Source organism: Nicotiana tomentosiformis, chromosome 11 (genome assembly GCF_000390325.3).
Source record: "Nicotiana tomentosiformis chromosome 11, ASM39032v3, whole genome shotgun sequence".
NCBI classification, from domain to species: domain Eukaryota; kingdom Viridiplantae; phylum Streptophyta; class Magnoliopsida; order Solanales; family Solanaceae; genus Nicotiana; species Nicotiana tomentosiformis.
Window position 1 is genome coordinate 123,593,873 of NC_090822.1, and position 24,346 is coordinate 123,618,218.

Genomic DNA, 24,346 nt, shown 5'->3' on the forward strand with positions numbered 1-24,346 from the left:
AAAGTAAAAATAATAATATTTTTTCCCTAGGGGATGGGGGAGGGTGCTGTAGATTTTTTTTTTTTAAAGAAAATTAAAAATACAAAAATAAATTAATTTTTTTAGGAGGGTTAGTAGGGTGGGTGACGAAGGAAAAGTAAAAACAAAACTAAAATCTGAAAAAAAAAAAATATATTTTGGGGAGGGGGTGAGAGAGGTGGGGTAGGGAAGAGAAGGGGGAGGGGGTTGGAGTTAGATGTGAGGGTAGATGAAATTTTTGTAAAATGTTTTTCTAACTTTTTTTAGGGGAATTATTTTGCTCCAATTTTAGGAAAATGTGATACCTAAAAAAATATTTTTCAAATTATTCTGTGCAACAAAATAGTGAAAAATAAAAAAATATGTTCCAGAATATATTTCCCGTCATACCAAACAGACCCTTAGTTAAGATCAAACATTTATTTTTAAAACATGACTAAGAATTTGTATCAATTAACATGTGATATATGTGCACGTATTCGAAAACTAGTAAACTAATAATTTTGTATAATCGATAAATTACACCGATACTTTTACATTATATTTTCTGTTATATTAACGAAAAATGGTCAAATATATCCTCGTACTATTGAAAATAGTTCAAATATATCCTTCGTTATACTATCAGATCATTTCGGACCCTACCGTTATGCTATAAAATAAATATACCCTCATTTCGAACGGTCCCACGTGGCAGCACACGATTAAATCGACGGATTTTCCCTTTTTTTTTTTAACTCGATTCACTTTTAAATCCACTCACTTACGGATCAAACCATTGCCAACATACAGACCCACATAAGCACTTTAGGCGATACAACATCCAAACCTTCTTTCTAGGTGCAAATTTGTAGATCCAAAGAAATAATCCCTCTTTCTTTTTTAGTGATAAGAGGAAGCACAATTATTTTAGTTGCTATCAGGTCAAACTTCCATATCATACTCCCGCAGGAAACAAATGATTCAACCGATCAAAATAATTCACAAACAGGAGGGCAAAAATGATGAATTTATGAAAAAATCTGATCTCATTTGAGAAAAAAATTTAAAAATTTGATTGTAAAATTCCATGATACAAATCTGCAAGTATATGTTGAAAAACTTTCTTGTCAAACAAACTTTTGAAGTATTCTCAGAAGTCAAAGGTCTCCCACTGTACTTCTTTAATTTGTTACCACCATGAGCAAGTTGAATCGAATGTGCCGCTGTTGTGGCAATAAAAGTCGCATGAGGCGCTGCTACGAAGGCGTTAGACACGGACCAGCGGTCAGAGAGAAAACATGGTGCACAAAGGTCGCCGGAAAATTCTTCGACAAGATTTCGACCATACTCCATGGTCGGAGTTTCAGCTATTATTTCGTCTCCCTTCCGGATCTGGTAAATAAAAAGAACATATGAAAAAGAGAACAATGGCTCGCCGGAAAATGTATTTCCAGTCAGATCCAGTAAATTTCACACCCAAAACTTTCAGATCTCCGGCATCTTGTATGTATTTCTCTAGATTCATATATAAATGTGTGCGTAGGTATATAGAAAGGGGAAGAGAAGGTGCGAGGTGACAAATCGTAAGGTTCTCCATGGTTTCCGGCGAATTCGCCAATGGAGATACCAGCCATGGTCGTAACAGTGATGCAAGAGATAAGAATGGAGGAAAAGAGGGGAGAGAGAAGCAGTGGGGGTAAACTTTGGGTCGGATAGCGGGTTTTTCTTAAGTGAATCGGGTTAGAAAAAATAAAAATGGGTCAATTTAATCCGCCACATGGAATTATATTTGTTTCATAGTATAACCATAGAGTCTAAAATAATCCGATAGTATAACAAAAAATATATTTAAATTATTTTTAACAGGGATATATTTGACCATTATATTAATAACTATATGAATAGGAATGAGGATTCATGAGTTTATTCTTCCCTTTTCCCCAAAAATTCGCATAAAATAGTCTTAATGGAGTAATATATTATTTTATGGAGTACATTATAATTAGCTGATTTCCTTCTATAGAAACGTATAAATACCCGTTTTGATTCTTACCAAATTCATTCCTTTCCTCTCTTCCTCCTCCTCAGTCCACAACTCTTTGCTCTCTGTTTTTTTCCCATTCTCGGCTCCATAGGAATCCAAGCTCTTGATTTAATTTAGGGTTTCACGATTGCCCTCTTCTCTTGCCGTCCGTCACCACAAACTTCAGAGAACTCAAACTATACTCTTTCTAACATATGATCCTCACACGGATATAATGTTGTAACAGATCTAGAATTTAGACGTTTATGGTTTTATTTTTATATTGAGAGTGTGAGTTCCGAAATAATTCTATTTAAACTTGTTTTTCACAAATATATGGACGCAATAGTGAACAAAGCAGTGGAAGAACTCTGCATACAAAGTTTTAAAGGCGGTAATTCAATCCCTATAACCGATCTCTGGCCCAAACTTAAACCCTACCTTTCAGAAAACGGTGTTGTGCTCTGTAATAATGTAAAAAAGGCTATTTTGTCTAGCCTTATTAACATTCCAGGTCTCGAATTCGAAACGAAAGATAATGATTTGGTTAAGTGTACTGCGGAAGAATGTGAGAGAATGGAATTGAAGATCGTTGTGCCGGAGCATATGCTTGATAATTTTACTAGGATTCATGAGGTTGAGGTTTCCAAGTCTAAGCTATGTAAACAAGAGTTAGAAGCTCTTCATCTCCGGAAAAGAGTCCTCCAACGCATCGCCATTGCAAGGTTTGTTCATCTCCTCCATCTCTTCCTCCAAAATTGAGGCAAATCGGCCAGAATTTAGAGTTAATGAGTTGAGTGAAATTTGGTCTTTTTGATATATGTACATTTGTAACTATTATTATATATGTCACTGCTCCATAGAAATTACACTCTAATTCTGAAAGAAGTGTTTTTTCTTCATTTTTGTAAACTATTCTTCTCATTGCCGATTTATCCACATCCTGATTAAAATTTTTGCTGTGTTTTCATTGAAGTTATGAAATTTAAAATCTGTAATGTTAATGACACCTCCTATTTCTAAAATGGTGATATTCAGGCCAATTTGTGCCTCACCTCAGCTATTCTATTGCATTCTTCCACCAGGTAACCTACTTTTTCAAAGGTTAAAAATTAAGAAGAGAGTACCTAGCTTTTTTGCCTATATCAGGATTTGAACCTTGGACTTACTGTGCGGTCATGCTAATTGTGAGCTGAAGAGAAGCATACTTTCAAAAGCTTTTATTCTTTTTAATTTGTTGTTTGCGCTCCTACTTGGCATATATAGGTTGAAGAGACTTCTTTGTCTCTTTAAAGCAAGTATCAAGACACTGCTTCCTCTCATAATGTGCTAACCATGGTTCATGGTGCAATGACAGAGCAAATGGAATTACCCAGTGTGAGCTTACTAAGGAATTTGGCATCAAGGCCAATAACTTCTTCCACATATTTAAGGAGCTTGAGGTTCTAGGACTGATTGTGAGGCATGAAGCAGTTGTTTGGACAAACAAAGCATCCAACAAAGGGAAACTTATAAGTAAGCATACTACAACCAACATGCTCTATTTAAGCCGCTACAGGAAGCACTTGCACAGTCAACAAAGGCTTGAAATAAGAGGTGGAGTTCTGATGTCTGATGATTTATCTCATGAAAATTCTGCTAGCTGTGATGTGAAGTCTAATGGAGAGGATGTGCATATAAAAGATTATCTGCCCATACTGAGAGAAATTTGTAATAAACTTGAAAAGGCTAAGGGGAAGGTCTGTCATACTCTTGAATTATTGTGGGTATCTCAATTTTGTGAACAACATGATACTAACCTTCTTATAACCTGTTTCACCTTTCCAGGTTATTGCTATCTCAAATATTAAAAAGGACCTAGGTTATCGAGATGCTCTTGGACATAAAGAATGGAGAAAAAATGTAAGTTCTTATTATCTTGGAGGTAGTAAATTGAATCCAAAAGAAGCACTATTTAAGTTGTACAATTTGTCTGATACGATTTCCTGACAGATCTTACGTAGGTTGACACAAGCTCAGGTCGTGGAGGTAACTGAAGTAAGTGAAACACATTCATATTGACCTAAATTGTAGATCACTTCCAACGTTTTGCTTTACAATGCACATTCATTGTCCTCTGCATTGCAGTTTATAGCATTTGATTCAGTATAGCTGTCTAAATGAAATAGGCATAAAACATGGGAAATGGACTAGAATAGAAAGAAATATTAGAAGATATGATCCATCCATATCCCACATGCTAGTATATATGAAGCTGATTTGAATGATGGTGTTGAAGTATATCAAGCAAGATAAACAGAAGTCTTTGCTGCTTACTCTCATTTATTTCAGAGTTACAATATACTAATATGTAACACATAAATCTGCTGCTGAAATCCACTAAATAGTTCAATCAACCTTAAATTGTTCGTGTTATAGAACCTTGATATTTTCTCATGTTACATAAATGGAATTTCAAAGCTTTTAAACACTTCTGTTGACATGTTGTTTGTTTGTTAAAGCATGTGAGATTCAAGAAAAATCTGTGGTTTGTCATCTAAACCAATATTCGCTGGTAGTTCCTTTTTAACTTTTTGAATCTCCATCAAAGTGCTTACTGTAATTACATAGTTTTTGTTAATCTGGATCAAGTTGGACGGGTTGGGTATGACCCGTTAGTTATTTTATTTTGACCAATCCATCATGATTCAAGTATACGTTGGGCAGGTTGAATCATGACTTATTATTTGGTAAACTCATTTTAACCCACTCAAAATTGACACAACCCGCCCATTTTGTGAAAATAAACGAATGATACGGGCTAAAGTGCTATCGAGTTAGTAGCTCGGGCCTTCGGGGATTTTACATTATTGATGTCAGCAAGGTGATTAAAATGGCAGAAGACCAAAAATATTCTCTTTCACCTTCAGTCAGTACTGTTTTCATTTGGTAATCTTAAAAATGGTGATCTACATATGGACTTTATTTATGTAATTTTATTCACTGTTCACAGAAGGGCAAGTCTTTGCGTCTTTTAAAGGAATTTTCAACCATGCACTTTAATACTCGCGTTCGTCGATCTGATAACCTTGGCCGAAAACAACCTCCGGTTAAAATAGAAAAGAGAGGTCAGATTGGCCAACAGCTAGTGGAGCTTCCCGTCGAGCATCAGACTTTTGAAGTATGTAAATTTCTTTCTGTTGATATTACCATCTACCACTTTTCATGGAATGTCTTGTGTAACAGTTCAGATGTGGTCTTAAGAAGTAACAGTGAGTTATGAGTTTTTGCTGTGCTTTATATGCCATCCAGCTGTTTTATGCCCTCCTTATTTAAGAGAAGTGTAGGAAGGATTTAAAAAAGAATAACAGAGTCTGAAAACATGAAAATTGCAGCACTTCTCTTCTCCTTAGTTAAAGTCTGCTTAAATAGAGGTATTCCTGCTTAATAAAGCCAGTCAGAGGATAACTGCTAAGATCAGACCTCAATTTGGGGCATAGATGCCTAGCTGACTTCAAACCCTTTAGAAACATGACAACTGCTACACCTTTAGTTTGAAATTCGAATATCCCAATCTTCATAGGTTGAATTCTGCTTTGTGAAATTTATCTTCTACCTTCTTGTCAGACTCCAACTTAACATCCTTTAAAGTATGAAATGGTACTAGAATACTAGTTGTCCTTTCCACCCAGTACATTTCAAAAGAGTGTTGAATTAAACTACAAATTCTTGCATGATGTACACTATCTCACAGTTCCGTATGCCACTGCATTTTATCTCGATGAATAAGGTCATTTCCAACTTTTCCGTGGTTATCAGTCTTTCACCTACAAACATAAGAGAGTCAAGAACAAATTATTTCCTACTATTACTTTGAGGCAAGTTATACATTTGTATAAACTTCACTCTTTGTTTGATTGTGCATTGGTATAGTATAGATTTCTCTGGTGTAGTTTTTACATGTTAAAGACATCTGTAAGCAGAGATTTCATGGATTTCCCTAGGTTCATGCCTTATAGAGTTATAAATTGCATCAAAGTGGAGACGCTTTGGTTGGATCAAGTTGGTGTTGAAAACTATTTTTGGTTAGAGTATTTTTGTGCCTTATTCTTCATTCCATAAGGTGATAAAGATCAAATCCAATTAACGAAAGATAAAGAGTGAAACTACTTTCAAGAGCATATCTTCTACTAGTAGGGAGCACAAATTTTCTAGGTGTAAGGAGCAAAATGGTTGATAATGATAGGTGAACTAGTATAGGCTATCAAATAAGATGTATAGGTGAAGGGTGTGTAGTGCATAGATGGGATGCTACCCCTTAGTGCTCTGAAATGTAGTAGAGGGCTTTTAGAACAATTCCATGCCAAAGAAGCAGTAGCAGGGTGTTTGACAATCAAGTCAGTAGTACTTGAAGCTTTATTTGTAAGTGGAAGTCGTGGATGGTATCTATATGGCCAAATGAGTGTCTCTAATTAGTGAGATTTATTCTAGAAGGATCTACAGCTTAACCATAGTAGGAAGACTTTTGCCTTTAATTTTGTTGTTATCACAACCCAAACTAAGGGGCAATGGTTGGTGTCCGACGAGCTTGGCGCTCACTGAGCTAATCCTTCTGCCCGTCGTATCAACTAAATATAAGGCTTAGCATCCCAAAGAAAGGCTCGAATATATAACATATCTGAATTAAGCCTCGAGAGGCATAGTCCAAATACAATACCGAGTACATATACATCTAGCCAAAATGAGTCACAGAGCGTCTAAAGAATCTTGTTTCAAAAAAGAAGTGGGACATGGTCCCCCAAATAATTAATAACAATTGAAATGAACTAAGCCGCCACTGATCAAATTTGGGGCTCACCACTGAAGCTCTAAGTAATGGTGCTCAAGTCATGGACTGGACTCCATTGCAATACCCAAACCTATACCACACATGTAAGGGGGTGAGTATTAAAATACCCCATAAGTCTTATTGATCACCCTTTAAAATATGGGACAAGTATTCAAAAAACATGCACTTCAATATCACAATCATATTTCTCATGCAAATCAATGTTATCCCAATATAATAAACATATGCTAAGTCATTCGAAATTATTTTTGAAATCAAAGGGTGCTCGTGGTCCATGAATATAAGTATTTATAACTTTAGGGAGCTTTCACTAGAAATTAACATGATTTTGCCATGTGTGCTTATGATGTCCGATCATCCTCCCGATTGACATATGCCTTCTTACCATAGGTATGCTAGCAAACATTTCCACTTACTTTCGTGTGGTGCAACATAACCACCATTTAAAAATGGCACTAGCTATGATCCTATACCGGCACGTACCGTTTCTGGGCATTGAACCCGTACGTCCAAATACCCTCTCAGTTGTCATGGTTACTCCAAAAACATTTCATGTATCAATATCATGAAATCCATATTTGTCATCATATAAGCTTTCAAAACGTTCGTAAACATGCGCTATCTGCAACTAAATAGTTCATAAACATGAAATCATTGAAAATATAGCGTTTGACGTTGAGATAGCACTAAAATGCATCATATACATAAAACATGGTGTAACCCAATTTTATTTCTTTCCTTTTGAATTGTTTGTCCACCTTATCTCAAGCAGGGAATACTTTTAGTTATTTATTTTAGGTCTGCGATAAGATTAATGAGTCAATAGTTTCCGTTTGATTTCTATGCGTTTGGGCATTATATTCTGGTTGCAGTAGGGAAACTACTATGTTTCTGATAAATGTACCTTGAGCCTAACTCAACCCCAAAAGCTAGCTTATGAGGTGAGGATTGCCCAAAACCACATAAGGAGACCAAGGACCTCAAATCCCACACCGATGTGGGAGAACTCAACACCCCCTCTCACGCCCAGGCCTGCAAACTGGAGCATGGACAACATAAATGGGGGGCCAACATTGGTAACAATAATTGGGATGGGCCTGACTCTGATACCATGATAAATGTACCTTGTGCCTAACTCAACCCAAAAGCTAGCTTATGAGGTGAGGATTGCCCAAGATCATATAAGGAGATCAAGGACCTCAAATCCCACCGATGTGGGACAACTCAACAGTTTCATGTTTGCAGTACAATGTTTTTTGTGGCTACTTGGGGGGTTCAGTGGTTTGGTAGTTTCTAGGTAGTTGGTTTGTTATCTCAAGTATTATCTGGCAGTGGGAACCAAATGCTTTATTCCATTGACGCACATTCTCATATTTATATTCTGTACTCAACTCGTCATTGTACACTTTTCACCTTTTTGTTTTTCTCTATCAAGGAGGTCCAGGATTGGGGCAACAATAGAATGAGCAACGGACAGAATTTCCCCATAGATGTGGGCAACACAGTTAATGACACAAAAATGCAGATAATGGATTCTTCTGTACGTGACCTTGTACCTGTAAAATCTTCGGTAACTGAAACAATATCCCCTAGATGCCAAGCGTACAAAGCATATTCCAGTCATAAATTGCGAGAAGACTGGGCAAGGGAACAGAGGGAGCAGTGGATACTTAAAATGTTAGAGGTATTTGGCATCTCAACTACTTTTTTGCTTCTGCATTGAATATAAGTCTATACATTTCAGTTTAGATGAACCAACTCAAGCTATTCTTCTTTGAGCAGGAGGAGAAGTTCCTTATAAAACCTGAGTTACAAAGACGACTTGAGAATCTTGAGAAGGGCAGGCACACATCAATGGACAAAAAGACCTTAGAACGCAGTTTGAAAAAGCTTCAACAAAAAGGGCACTGTAAATGCCTTGATGTCTTCTTCCCTGCTGTCACAAACTTTTACGAGAACCGTAAAAAGGTCGTGGTCCTGCATCCATCCATTTATGAGTTATCTCCGGCAATGTTGGTTAACATTTATGATAGAATTAGGTCCTTTGAAAGGAAAGTGCGTAAAGAAAGCTTTTCTCAGTTTGAGAAGGGGAATGCACTTCCAATAGTGCATGATATGGACAGAGGACAACACAGAGTAGAAATGGATGTCCAAGATGCACTAGCTAAAAAGAGTCATCGGATTAGGTCTATGATGCCAAAATTGGCTCAGGCAAAGCGTCTTCACATCTATCTATGGGAGTATGTCAATAATGCCCATGATAGTGAAGATACTTCCTCATCTGGTAAATACAGGTGTGATTTGAAAAATAATGATAACAGTTGCAAATTGGTTGATATAGGTGCAGCCATCGAGGCCATGCAGCTTGAGCTGTTCTTACAAGTTTCAGGTTCTGCTCCAATGCATGAGAATATGTTTGAGAAATGTGGGGATTATTTACACCTTTCTAATATTCCCATGAAGGACTACACGCCTTTGAGAGATACCCAGTCAATCCAGGAGCTATCACTGCTGATTGTCATATTACAACGTTTTAAGGTATAATTGAAAATCATTTTTGAGAATACTTCATATTTAAGTTCTAACCCTTACTTTAACATATCTATCGCTTCCCCGAAGGTTGGCATAGTCAATTACCTCCCATCAATCTGATTAATCTTCCTGTCATTTGGGGATACGATTGCCAGACGTGCATATCTTACATCTACATGTGCATTTTGTTTGCTGAGAGTTATACTTCAGCTTATTTTTTTTGATAAGGTAAATTGTATTAATCAAAAGGGAGAAAAAACTCCCGCATACAAGAAGTATACAAAAAGTAGAGAATTTACATTAGAACATGATTCTCTACAAATGACGCCCAATCTTCTACACTAGTAGGGGCTACATGTGTGCACCAAAAAGCGATCAGAGATAAAAGACTATTCTTAAGATGTGAAAACGAAGACTCAATCCCCTCAAAAACTCTCCTATTTCTCTCTCCCCAGACTAGCTAACGGGGCGAACTTCCACGCTTTTTGCTTGCTTCTTCTACGGAAACCGGCCCAGCTATATAGCATTTCCTTTACAGTGTTTGGCACCACCCATTGAACACCAAAAAGATTCAGGATTTCCCTCCATAGACCCCAGGACACAGGGCAATGCAGCATAAGATGATCAACTTATTCCCCTGAGCTTTTACACATGTAGCACCAACTAACATGTGTAATTCCTCTCTTTCGCAGATTTTCAGATGTCAAGATCACTTCCCTCGCTGCTAGCCACGCGAAGAAGCACACCTTCGTGGGCGCCTTAGGAATCCAGATCGATGAGTATGGGAAAGTAGCCTCCTGTCTCACCAACATACTCTGGTAGAAGGACTTTACGGTGAACAAGCCATCATCACGCAACCCCCATCTCCAAGAGTCATAAGATGGATGGGGCATATCTTGCCCGTATAGCAGTGCCAATAAGTTTTGGAGCTCCGCAATCTCCCAATCTTGCATGTTCCTTCTAAAAGAGAGGTCCCATACTATCCTCCCTTCATGCTCCTTGCGTATTTGTTGGACCATCAATTCCTTCTGGTTTGAAGCTCTGTAGACGTGTGGGAAAGAGACCCTCAGAGTAGCCTCTCCACACCACTTGTGATTCCAAAAGCTGATTCTCCTTCCATCTCCCACCTTGTAAGTGATGCTGCCATAGAAGGCTTCCCAGTTCTTCATGATGTTCCTCCACATGCCACACCCGAACGGTGTTGTGATTGCCTTGGTCCTCCAACCCCCTCCCGTGGAATCATACTTTTCTGCTATGACCTCCCTCCATAGAGCATGCTCTTCTACCCCGAATCTCCACAGCCACTTCCCCAGCAAAGGACTGTTGAATACCCTGAGATCTTTTACTCCAAGTCCACCCCACTTCTTTGGGGAAGTGACTATCTGCCAATTCACTAGATGAAACTTTCTAGTTCCATCTGCCGCATCCCAGAGAAAATTCTTTTGAAGTCGCTCCAGTTTTTCTGTGATGCTCACAGGTGCTTGCAACAGGGATAAGTAATAGGTAGGGATACTTGACAAAGTGCTTTTAATAAGCACTTCCTTACCCACTTTTGACAAATACCGTTTCTGCCAGCCTGCTAATCGTTTTTCAACCCTTTCAATGACTGGGTTCCAAACAGTAGTATCCTTTTTCAAAGCACCCAACGGTAGACCCAGGTAAGTAGTGGGGAGAGAGCCCATCTTGCATCCGAGAACATGCGACAAAGCATCAATGTTAGTAACCTCACCCACCGGGAAAACCTCACACTTGCCGAGGTTGATTTTGAGTCCTGATATTATCTGAAACCACTGCAGTACTTGCTTCAGGCAGGTCAACTGATCCATATCGGCGTCACAGAAAACTAGGGTGTCATCCGCAAAAAGCAAATGAGAGACCCTTCGGTTACTGAGCACCCCGATCGGAGCTGAGAAACCTCTCAAGTAGCCTCCACTCGCCGCACGATCCATCATTTTACTCAGAGCATCCATCACTAAAATGAATAGCATGGGGGATAGGGGGTCACCTTGCCTGAGCCCCCTGGAGCTGCCAAAGAAACCACACGGGCTACCATTAACCAGGACAGAGAATCTGACTGTTGAAATGCAAAACTTGATCCATCCCCTCCATCTTTCCCCAAACCCCATCCGTTTCATAATGAAGTCCAGGAACTCCCAATTGACATGATCGAAAGCCTTCTCAAGGTCCAACTTGCACAGTAATCCGGATTCTCTATTTTTCCTTCTGGAGTCTACAAGTTCGTTTGCCACAAGAGCAGCATCCAGGATCTGCCTACCTTCCACAAACGCATTCTGGGAGGACGAAACGGAAACGTCAAGAACCTTCTTTAGTCTGTTGGAAAGCACTTTAGAAATAATCTTGTAAATGCTCCCCACTAGACTGATGGGCCTATAGTCTCTGATACAAGATGCGCCTTCTTTCTTAGGCACAATGGTAATAAAAGAAGCATTGATGCTTCTCTCGAAAGCACCATTCACGTGGAAGTATTCAATGGTTTCCATCAACTCCCCCTTAACAGTGTCCCAACAGAGCTGGAAGAAAGCCAAGGAGAAACCATCATGCCCAGGGGCCTTATCACCAGCACAACTCGATATAGCATCGTGCACCTCCTCCTCCTCGAAAGCTCTTTCTAGCCACTCATTGTCTCCCTCCCCTATGTGGTTGAACTCTATTCCCCCAAGTAGGCCTCCAACCAACTTCCTCTTTGTATAAGTTCTCATAAAACCCCACTATCGCCCCTTTTACCTCTTCCTCTCCCTCAATCATTACCCCATCTACAACTAAGGACTCTATGAAGTTTCTCCTTCGATTTGCAATCGCAACCCTGTGGAAAAACTTAGTATTCGAATCCCCCTCCTTTAACCAGAGCGCCCTTGATTTTTGTCGCCAACTAGTCTCCTGAGCTATTGCTAGCTCGACTATTTCACTTTTAACCTCCCCCAATCTCACTTTTTCAGTTTCATCTAGCTTCCTCGCCCCTTCCCCTCTCTCTAATTCCCCCAATTCATGCATAAGCTCCCTCATTTTGACCTCCACCCTCCCGAAGACCTCCTTGTTCCACCTAATAATATCTCCCTTGAGCAATTTGAGTTTCTTCGACAGACGGAATGAGGGTGACCCTGATACCCCGTAGTTGGTCCACCATTCTTTCACTTTGTCGCAAAATCCTGGCACTTTCAACCACATGTTCTCGAACCAGAAGGGAGCACGGACCCCCCTCCCTCTGCATCCATCTAGCAAGATAGGCAAGTGATCCGAAGTCAGCCTAGGTAAAGGGATCTGCAACACATTCGGCACCAGCTCATCCCAGGAGGACGATATCAGAAATCTATCGAGTCTGGACCTTGAGTTTGAATCCTCCGCCCTCGCCCAAGTAAACCTTTCCCCTGACAGAGGAAGATCAATGAGAAAGTGATCATTGATGAAGTCAGAAAACTCCTCCATGGCCCTCGAAATCACATTGCACCCTAATCTCTCCTCCGAGAATCTAATTGTGTTAAAGTTTCCACCTATAACCCATGGAATGTCCCATTCCCCCATAATGTTAGCAAGTTCCTCCCAGAAAGACACTTTGGACCCTTCCCCTACCGGCCCATACACTCCCCCAAATCCCCACTCCATTCCACTCACTCTATCTTTGACGAGAGCTGCCAAAGAGAAAGCTCCCTTCCTAATCTCCTTTACCTCCAAACTTCTATCATCCCACATAAGTAGAATACCCCCGGCACTTCCCGCTGCAGGGACCCAGTCATATTTCACCCAACTACCTCCCCAGAGACTTCTCACGATCGCATCCGACAAAACTTCTATTTTGGTCTCCTGAAAACAAACTAGGTTGGCACCCCACTCCCTAACTCCCACTTTGATGATGGCCCTTTTGTTCGGGTCATTCATCCCCCTGACATTCCATGAAAGGATCTTAACTTCCATAAGCAACAATAGCCCCCATTTCCCCACCCCCCCTAGACGAGGTCCCTTTCTCCGTGTCACCCACTCGACCCCTTCTCTGATATACCACTACATCACCTGTTTTATTTTGATTAACACATTTACCCAACTCCCTCCCCGCGCCTTCGTAACAGGGTTGTTGCTCAAACTCCCTCAACAGTTCCAGCACCCTATCTTCCTTCCCTTCAAAAGAAACACCTAAGAACTTCCCAAAGTTTAATAGTTTATCCTCCATCCATAAGGACATGTCCACTTCTCCGATCCGTGACGAAATTGTACATGCGTCTTCTGTAATTACGTTTTCCTTGCCCCTACCGGAGGAATGCAAGACCATAGCATTGCTAGTAGTAGGAACTCTGTGTGCCGGGTGGATCACGTCGTTTCGTTGAGAGGCACCAACCTCGGGAAATAATGCCTCACTTGGAGGAGATTGTATTGTAGCCTCAGCACATCTAAGCACAGTGGGAAATGAAAGGGCAATGGAGCTGGGTCCATCACAGGCGGGGGGCCGTGGAATAACACCGCCAGCTTTTGCCGGTGCTGCCCCTGGAACAGTGGCTGAAGAGGAGCACAAGCCCCTAGTGTTTGGTACAGCACTGTTTGAGGCATCATTGGCAGAAGGAGGAGTGACTGCTCCCATATGATTAGGAGCCTTATCGGACGCCGCTTGATATAATTTGGGCCCCTTTGGATCGATTCTAATAGAATTGGATAAGTTGCTGGGCCCATGTGTAGAGGCCCAGACATATGCTCGCTGAAATCTTGCCTGACCTTATGATAGTTAAAAGAGGACCGACTCATTCTACCTTTCCAGCCCGCATCACTAACCCATTCACGTTTTGCCCTCCTGTTAGGATTTTGTCTTCTTCTCCCAAGTTCAAACCTCCCATCACTTCTCGATCTACCGTCTGATTCCAGCTTAGTCCGCTGGTCCGGTGAGCCCTTCCCTCCTCTCAGAAACTGGTTTCCCCTTCCCTCCCTTCTATTTGACCTTTCCCTTTCTTCCGCCAAAATCGCAGGCATAAAGACCGGGCGAAATTCAGGGCTCAACCAAACCCTGTAGCTCAAGTAGCCATCTTCCACAACAGTGGAGACAGGGATTCGGCCCCCTTTCCTCACCACAATCCTTACTCGCGAGAGATCGTGCAAGCTGCAAGTGACATCAATGAAACCCCCACAGATTTCCCCAACCTTCTTGAATAGGTCAAGACACCAGAGATGCACCGGGAGACCCACCATGTTGACCACCAATGTTTCGGCAGGGAAACGAGGGTCGAGACACCCATCGTGCTCCACCCATCTGTCTAACTTTAAGAAATTCCCATCAAACCACCTGTTTCCTCTTACGAGAATTTCTGAAGCTTGACACTCGGTGACAAATCAAAAGAGATATTGCGTGTCACCCAGTTTCGATATTTTCAGCCCGTCCTTTACGTTCCATGCCTCTGCTGCCCAGTTCCTAACAGCTTCTGGGGAACCAACCCATTTGGAGAAAGAGCCAATCAAACAAGAGTCCAAGAAACCTTTGCGCCTGAAAGTGTGCTCCTCGGACAACGAGAAGTGCGGCTCCTGCCCTACGTCAAGCTTTCGCTGGCATCTTCCCCCAAGTTCGAGGGCTGGCCAAGATGCAGCTTTGCTAAAAGACATGTTTTCTAATTTTCTAGATTCTAGGGAGAAGTAGGAGCTTCTCTCTGTAGAGTCCATCATAGCTAAACCAAGAGCCTCGCAAGGTGACTGATTGAAGAAGGGAAAGTGAGAGGGAGTGAAATCTGGCCGGAAAAAGACACCTCTGTCGCCGGAAAATAGCAAAAGTGGTCGGAAGTTGGAGGTTGATGGGTGGGTGAGGTCGGAATAGCCCCTCGAAGAGGCTGTCCGAAGGAAAAAAGTCGGGATCTTGCCTGAAAAGGCGTCACGCGCCGGCGCGTGGGCTAGGGGTCGTCGGAGATGTGTCGCGCGTGACGGCGCGTGGGGTGTCAGATCCCGGCGATTCTTTCTGGGGTAGAGTCGCGGAAGGGTTGGCTATCGGATGGTGGTGGTGGAATCCTAGGATTCATGGTTCATGGTGGTGGTGAAGGAGTGGGTTAGTATGTCTGTGTGCTACAGTGCTTTCGGAGCTACAGTACCACTGTAACTCTATACTTCAGCTTATTCATTGGATGCATTTTGTGATAAGCATGCTAGATATTGCTATTTGATTATAAAAGTGAAGACCTAAAGTTAAGCTGTAACAAGTTAGTTTTTAATATGAGAAGATCAAAATTTTACTGATTCTCCTCAAGGCAAAAATATATTAGAACTATAATAGATCTAGAAAAAAGTTGAGCACGAATAAGTTGCTAATCTCCTGCATATTCTAACAAATTGTTCAGAAAGACTCTTTCAAAAGTGTCAAAAGAAGAAAACTACTCCTTCCTTATAAAATGTTAGCTCTCTAAGTGTTGTTACTTGTGAGAAGGCACGAGAGAAAATATGTTATTGATATTGGATAAACAATACAATACAAGAGGTCCTTATTTATAGCTATACTATACAAGGACATACTACTCTTCTATCAATGTAGGACAATACTACACTATATACATGCTGTAAACTAACACTCCCCCTCAAGCAGGTGCATACAAATCATATGTACCGAGCTTGTTACATATATAACCAATACGAGGACCAGTGAGGGACTTGGTGAAAATATCTGCAAGTTGATCATTCGACATCACAAACTTTATAGCAATCTCTCCTGAAAGTATCTTTTCTCTGACGAAGTGACAATCAATCTCAATGTGTTTAGTTCTCTCATGGAACACCGGATTTGATGCAATATGAAGGGCAGCTTGATTATCGCACACAAGTTCCATCCGACTGATTTCACCAAATTTCAACTCCTTGAGCAATTGTTTGGTCCAGACTAGCTCATATGTTGCCATAGCCATTGTTCGATATTTTGCTTCTGCACTAGACCGAGCAACTACATTCTGTTTCTTGCTCTTCCAGGACACCAAATTTCCTCCTACTAAAACACAATATCCAGACGTAGAACGTCTATCAGAAGGTGATCCTGCCCAATCATCATCTGAGTATCCAATGATCTGCTCATGACCTTGATCCTCAAAGAGTAACCCTTTGCCTGGAGCCGATTTTATATATCGAATAATGCGGACAACTGCATCCCAATGACTATCACAGGGAGAATTCATAAACTGACTTACAACACTCACAGGATAAGAAATGTCGGGTCTAGTCACTGTGAGATAATTTAATTTTCCAACCAGCCGCCTATAGCTTGCAGGATCGCTAAGCGGCTCCCCCTGTCCTGGCATAAGTTTAGAATTCGGATCCATCGGAGTGTCAACATGTCTGCAACTTATCATCCCCGTCTCCTCAAGAATGTCTAAAGCATATTTTCTTTGAGAAATAACAATACCTGAGCTAGACTGGGCAACCTCAATACCTAGAAAGTACTTCAATCTGCCTAGATCCTTAGTTTGGAAGTGCTGGAAGAGATGCTGCTTCAGATTGGTAATACCATCCTGATCATTGCCAGTAATAACAATATCATCAACATAGACTACCAGATAAATACAGAGACTTGAAGCAGAGTGCCGATAAAACACAGAGTGATCAGCTTCACTACGAATCATGCCAAACTCCTGGATAACCGTGCTGAACTTACCAAACCAGGCTCGAGGAGACTGCTTTAGACCATAAAGTGACCGACGCAAGCGACATACAAGGCCACGAGACTCCCCCTGAGCAACAAAACCAGGTGGTTGCTCCATATAAACCTCATCCTCAAGATCACCGTGAAGAAAGGCATTTTTATTGTCCAGCTGATAGAGGGGCCAATGACGAACCGCAACCATGGATAGAAAAACGCGGACTGAAGCCACTTTAGCCACGGGAGAGAAGGTATCACTGTAATCGATCCCAAATATCTGAGTATATCCTTTGGCAACAAGACGGGCCTTAAGTCGATCAATCTGTCCATCGGGACCAATTTTGACTGCATAAACCCAACGACAACCAATAGTAGATTTACCTGAGGGAAGAGGAACAAGCTCCCAAGTACCACTTGTATGTAAAGCAGACATCTCGTCACTCATAGCCTGTCGCCATCCTGGATGAGACAACGCTTCACCTGTAGACTTAGGGATGGAAACCAAAGACAAAGAAGATATAAAAGCATAATGGGGAGATGACAGACGATGATAGCTCAAACCGACATAATGAGGATTAGGGTTAAGTGTGGTCCGTATACCTTTCCGAAGTGCAATCGGTGTACTAGGAGCAGGGTCAGGCGCAGGACGAGAACCAGTTGGGCCTGATGGAAGATGCAAACGACGATGATAAGTCAAGAGTGGTGTTCCTGTGGCTGGGGAACTAGGGGGAACAACACTAGACTCCTCAACGGTTGGTATGGATGAAACCTCTATGGTCGAAGGTGGAGGAAGAGCTATAGTAAACTCCTCAAAGGTCGGTATAGGTAAGACCTCAGATATATCATGGTGGTCAGCAGAGGTAAAGAAAGGTTTAGACTCAAAAATGTGACGTCAGCTGACATAAGGTACCTACGAAGATCTGGAGAATAACAACGATATCGCTTCTGAACACGAGAATAACCAAGGAAGACACACTTGAGAGCACGAGGAGCTAACTTATCTTTCCCAGGGGCTAAGTTATGAACAAAACACGTGCTCCCAAAAACACGAGGTGGAAGAGAGTATAAGGGTGACTGGGGAAACAATACTGAATGCGGAATCTGATTCTTGATGGGAGATGAAGGCATCCGATTAATCAAATAACAAGCTGTGAGAACTGCATCGCCCCAAAAACGCAACGGAATACGAGATTCAATTAGAAGTGTGCGAACAGTTTCAATAAGGTGCCTATTCTTTCTCTCAGCAACCCATTTTGCTGAGGGGTATAAGGACAAGATGTCTGATGAATAATTCCCTGAGAAGTCATAAACTGCTGAAATTGAGAAGATAAATATTCTAAGGCATTATCACTGCGAAAAATGCGAATAGAAACACCAAATTGTTTTTTGATTTCAGCACAGAAACTCTGGAATATAGAAAATAACTCAGAACGATCTTTCATTAAGAAAAGCGAAGTACATCTTGAATAATAATCAATGAAACTAACAAAATAACGAAATACCAAGGATGAACTAACTCTACTAGGACCCCATATATAAGAATGAACTAAGGAGAAGACCGACTCTGCATGACTCTCAACACTACGCGAAAAGGAGGCTCGGGTATGTTTCCCAAGTTGACACGACTCACAATCTAATGTAGACAAACTAGATAAATTAGGCACCATCTTCTGAAGTTTGTATAAACTCGGATGTCCTAAACGTCTGTGGATTAGATCTGGAGGATCTGTAACTAGACATGCTGTGGAAGGACTGAGTGAGTTAAGGTAGTAAAGGCCTTCTGATTCACGTCCTGTACCAATTGTCTGTCCCGTACTGCGGTCCTGCATAATAAAAGAATCGTCAATAAAATATATACCACAATTGAGGGCATGAGTCAAACGACTAACAGATGCAAGACTAAAAGGACAGCTAGGGACATAAAGAATGGAATCTAGGGTGATAGAAGACAAGGGATTAGCTTGTCCAACTCCTTTTGCCTTAGTTTGACATCCATTGGCTAAAGTAACAGTGGGAAGAGACTGTGAATAATACAATATTTGACAAAAGTGATATATTACCAGAGATGTGATCAGAAGCGCCGGAGTCCATGACCCATGGGCCAAGAGTGCTAGACTGGGAAACACAGGCAAAAGAATTACCAGAAACAGAAGTATCAATCTGAGCAACTGAGGCTACTTGTGGAGATGTCTGCTTACTTGCTCGATACTGAAGGAGCTCATTATATTCTTCTTTAGATAAAGAAAATCCTTGGTTACCTGGAGTCTCGGTCTGAGCAATGTAAGCATTTTTGGGTGGACGACCATGTAAGGAATAGCACATTTCACGAGTGTGTCCAAGTTTGTGACAATAAGAACACTTGGGTCTAGATCTTCCAAAACGACCTCCTCCTCGTCTATTCTCCATAGTTTGAGATGCCCGAACATCATGCAAGAACAGAGGAATCAAGTATTTGTGATGAGATCACTGGTGGACTTGGTGCTGCAGCAAGGCGAAGTAATCGAGAGAATAATTCACAACTATCGGGACAGACGGACTAGCCAAAATCTGGTCGCGTACTGAATCAAGATCATTAGGAAGTCCAGCGAGGGTAAGAACGAGAAACATCTTCTGTCACTGCTCTTGTTATTTTTCACACTAGCAGAAACTGGCATCAACTTCTCAAATTCCTCCATGACTGCCTGTACTTGATCCAAGTAAGTAGACATATCCAATTCCTGTTTCTTTAAGTTTGTCATCCGTGATATCACATCATAGAAGCGAGATATGTCATTAGTGTATAAGGTGCGTGCCTTTTGCCCAAACCAAATAACATGTCTGGAATGGACGAAACAAGGGCATTAACTTGGAATCAATAGATCGCCACAAGATGCTACATAACTGAGCATCGATTTTTGCCCAAAGTGCTATTGCCTTTTCATCTCCATCGCTAGACTGTTTGATTAGATGATCTTGAACACCTTGACCTCTACACCATAACTCGACAGATGAAGCCCAAGCTAAGTAGTTTGAACCTCCCATTAAAGGTTCCGAGGTAATAATAGCACTAGAGCTTCCAGAACTCATGTTTCTAGACCCAAAAGCATCAAATCCCAAAGACATTGTTGCAAATTATTACCAAATAGGAGAAAGAATCAACTGTAATCCACTGAAACAGTGTACGGAAACACAGAAACAGAATACTGAAAAACTGTAGCTGTCGGAATCTACTGTAGCTGTCGGAATAGTACTGTAGCTGACGGAAAAAACTCAAAGTTGTCGGAATGAAATGAAAACAGTAGGGGTAAGATCGGAATTACTAGGCGACAGATGCATTCTAGATGCTCTAGTTTTGGAGCTTAAAAATTGCCAAACCTTATGAGAATTGACTTGTTGACCTGACAGATGCATTCTTCAGTTCTGAGAAAAAATGAAACAAGAATGCCTCAAAGTCACAGGTCAGAGGTTCTAATTTCATGTGATGATACTAAACTGAAAATCGTACTGATGACACTTTAACCGTCTTCCTCTTGTATTCTGCTCAGAAGTATCAACTTTGATATGGCTCATTCTGTAGGGGATGTAAGATCCTATGTTGATGAGCATGTTTTTTATTCAAATCTTAGTGTATACAAGTAAGAAAACTATGACCTTTTAGAATAAATTGGATTTAGCAGTGTCAAAACGGTCCACAAATTTGTTGTCTCCCCCTATCTAGGTAGCAAAAAGATGAAAGAAAGAGTTTGGTTTGACGGAAACTTTTCCATGCTTGGAAGATACAAACTACTTTTGAGGGATGAAGTGACTAAGATGGAGTATAAGAGGACTAGAGGAGTCAGAGATCAATTCTTGTTTCACTTCGTAATGGTTTCCAATTTATATGATCAACTAGCCGAAGACATGATATATATGGGTGGTTGATAAATTTCTTGTGGCCCAATCTTTTTTTAAAAAGAACTTGTGTGTACGTAGTCTGATACTCTGATTTAATGGAAAATAATTAAAATCCAAGATTTGGTCCATTGTCTTCCTTCTACCTACTAAACATGATACTTTATTTCCTTGGGGAAGGATCCCAAATTGTTTTAAGAAAATATTAAGAAACACCCAGCTTCTTTTCAGGAAAGCTTGCATAAAAAATAAGTCAAAGAGCTTGTTTTGCAATTTGTAGAAATTGAGGATTTTGATACCATGAATAGCTATATCAACATGGCTTATGGAGTTGACTTATGATCAAGTGATCACTCTTTTTTCTTTTTCTCTTGTTTTGGCAAGTATGAAGCAGTTTCATCTTTGTTTGCAGTTAATCCGCCTTGTTTGTGGTGAACATACGGTAGACGCCACTCATGTGATACAGATCACTCTTACTCATGCGCTAGAGCTTAAACCTTACTTTGAGGAACCTTTCTCTTCAACTGCACGATCATCTGATTTTCATGGTCCAGATTCTTGCCATCAAGTTAGACATGATTTTGTTCTTTCAAATAGGAACGCTGTTGATGAGTACTGGAACACTCTGGAGTACTTATTGGCTGGTGCTAATCCAGAAGCTGCTTCAAATGCTTCCCCAGAATCTGCAAATCAAGAGGTTTGATAGTGTAACACAAATTGCAATTTTGTCCTTGTATGCTGTTAGGTGAAGATGTTGCTCTATGGACATGATGTCAATGCTGATCCTTTGGATGTTCATGTTGTAAATACTATGATAGGGCTGCTCAGTTTGCTATATCTGCTCAATAGCCCTCTCCCTCAAGCTTGAAGACACTTTACATCCATTTTTCTTTCTTTCTTTTTTCTCTTTTCTTTTCTAAGCTTAATGTGTTTATAAGATCTTCGCTTGTGGCCAGACCAAATATGTTTTAGTTTCCAGAAAATGGCAAAGAAGGTGTCTCGAAATCATTAAACAAAGATTGTCACTTAGTGTTATTATGAAATTTTTTACAAGACGCTGCAATTTTTGAAGTTTGCACAATCTCTTATTGGTATTGTTCAATGAACTTAAAGATCATCTAGCTAATCTGCCAATTGTGCTACTGCTAGCAGTTAATTTGTACCCTTAAAATATCAGTTTTATTGAACTAAAGCATGGTCCTTCCTTTCTAGAAATTGTATGCAATATGTGAAATTTTTCTTAATGGATTATGCATGTACATGAAGATGTAAGTTATAGAGAGAGGATATAGAAAACTGAGTTGAAATAAAGAGGAGCGGGCCCATTTTCTACCGAGTTTAGAACTGTGAGCAAATTGGCCCTCAGGAATTTCTCTGTTATCAAATAAATAAATAATAGAAACAAAGTTTTAAGAATTATTTCATTTTCTCCTGCATTAACATATTTTACACATTTCTATCATGAATGATTTAGAAGACACAATATACAGGTGTTCCATTGTTTTCACAATAGGAAGCAAATGCGTCTCTGTAGATTCCAAGGAGTTGTAACTGCCAAATGGATGGAGGTTCGGTCCATAAAAGGACGGAATAATTATTTACAGAAAAGAAAGAGGTCATCAGGTGGAGATCCTGCAAGACATGTAAAGTTACGCACTTCAGACGTACGACCAAGTGACAAGAGCACATTCGATACTGTTGACCCATTCCCCGATGAACAAAATGCTTTCCTGGTTTCTCCAGGGGATGTTGGATGTAATTCTCAAATAAATTGTGTTGGTGATCATAGGGAGGTTACCAAAGGGATAGATCAATGCGAAAAAACTGAGGCCAATCACTCTTTCATGAAGAGAAGTGATATCTCAAGTCTGAAGCCAACATGCAGAGCAAGTTTCTCCTGGAGCGAAGATGCAGACAGGTATTCCCGTGTTCATTGTATGATCTCAACTGTAGATAAATAAGTTTTAGAGGTATTTTGTAACACTTTTCAGCTTGTTGTATATTTGGTTTGTTCTGAAGTAAATTTCTGCGGAATATCCTATTTGCACGGTCTGGTACTGATTGTCATGCAGCGGGTGATTTAGCAGCTTACTCAGCAAATCTATAATATCTTGATAAATCAGTTTATTCTAGATCATAATATATATTGAATCTGTCCAGGCAATTGGTGATTGAATTTGTAAGACACAAAGCTGTCCTTGGGCCATATTCTCGTTTTAAATGGGCCTCAGTCAAAAACCTTCCAGCGTCACCTGATGCCTGCAAAAGGAGAATGACTGCTTTGAACAGCTGTATGCAATTCAGAAGTGCTTTAATGAATCTCTGTAATGAAGTCTTGGAGCGTTATGCACGACACCTCCAGAACAGGTCTTTAGATTGCGGTGATTGTGAAGAGATGGTTTGGCATCATGCCTCAGAAGAAGAAGATTTGGATCAAGGTGTTTCTGACGGCCGTGAACATTCTAGAAAGGCTGTTGCACACGAGCGGTGGGATGATTGTGACAATGACAACGTAAAGGTTGCCCTAGATAAGGTGCTAGAATGCAAAAACATGGCTAAGTTGGATGGTAGCAATGGAGTTCAATCTGCCAATGATAATTCAGATCTCAGTTTAAATGCTGAAAGACCTGTAAGTCCTGTTGTTGCAGTACGTCATAGATGTGCATGACATTTTATGCCTGTTCAAGTTTATCATCTTCCGTTTGTTCTCTGCTCAGTGTCTTTAATCAGAGGCTTGAGGTTTGACTCAGTAAGTTTGATATCCGAGCCATAATGTCCTCTATCACCTTGGTTGTCCCTCACCAGTAAAAACAGAAAAAGTTCACCAATTTCTGAGGAAATGAAAAAAAGAAAGGAACTCCAGATGCATGAGTAGAGATCTGGGGTGCAGGACCCTTTTTCTACTTGATCTGTCCATCTGCATGGTGAAAGTGTTGATCAAGTTTTTGCATATGATATCTAATTTCAATCTGGAAAGCTTCCCGCGGTTAATACTCTCTTTTTATTCCCTGTCACCCTCTCTGTGTCTGCATGTCTGCTGCATGATCATCATTATACTAAATTACTTACCCCTCCCCCCCCCCCCCCCCCCCATGGACAAAAAGCTGAGAGTTTGACCAGATGAAACAAATTTCTTATCAGGAGAAAAGCTCGCACTGGGTTCCTAAGAGGTGTGGTGATCCTTTAAGTGTAAGCAACAGTGTAAGTAGGCAAGCATTTGAATCAGTTTCAGTTGCAAATGCTGCAGAGCTATTAAAGATGGCAGTCCTGGCCTTCTCAAGATTTCGACTGGTGCCAGCTTCCATTGTTGAAACATACAATCATTACCCAAAGCATGATATTTTGGATGCTTTCAACTTCCTGAAAGAGAAGAAAGTGGTAAGTGTTTTCTGGCTCATCTGATTATACACATTGCACTTACTGAACACTGGTATGCACTGATATAACCTGGATGGATGTTATCATCAATTGATGTATGTTTAAACTACGAAAT

General features: G+C 40.6%; 1 protein-coding gene across 13 annotated transcripts in view; it reads left to right on the forward strand.

Moving 5' to 3' along the window:
* The first annotated feature begins 748 nt into the window (after positions 1–748).
* Positions 749–24,346, forward strand: part of LOC104088747 (uncharacterized) — a 32,783-nt gene continuing 9,185 nt past the window's right edge. For 3 of the 13 annotated variants that reach the window (XM_070188229.1, XM_070188239.1, XM_070188235.1), the window contains exons 1-11: positions 749–2,748; positions 3,381–3,762; positions 3,851–3,925; positions 4,016–4,060; positions 5,016–5,183; positions 8,287–8,535; positions 8,634–9,389; positions 21,266–21,550; positions 22,344–22,771; positions 23,014–23,482; positions 23,974–24,231. In XM_070188229.1, the coding sequence (XP_070044330.1) occupies positions 2,360–2,748; positions 3,381–3,762; positions 3,851–3,925; positions 4,016–4,060; positions 5,016–5,183; positions 8,287–8,535; positions 8,634–9,389; positions 21,266–21,550; positions 22,344–22,771; positions 23,014–23,482; positions 23,974–24,231 (3,504 nt within the window). In that variant the 5' untranslated portion in view covers positions 749–2,359. Of the gene's footprint in view, positions 2,749–3,289; positions 3,763–3,850; positions 3,926–4,015; positions 4,061–5,015; positions 5,184–8,286; positions 8,536–8,633; positions 9,390–21,265; positions 21,551–22,343; positions 22,772–23,013; positions 23,483–23,973; positions 24,232–24,346 lie in introns of all 13 variants that reach the window. The other 10 variants (XM_070188240.1, XM_070188232.1, XM_070188237.1 and 7 more) reach the window with 10 other exon arrangements.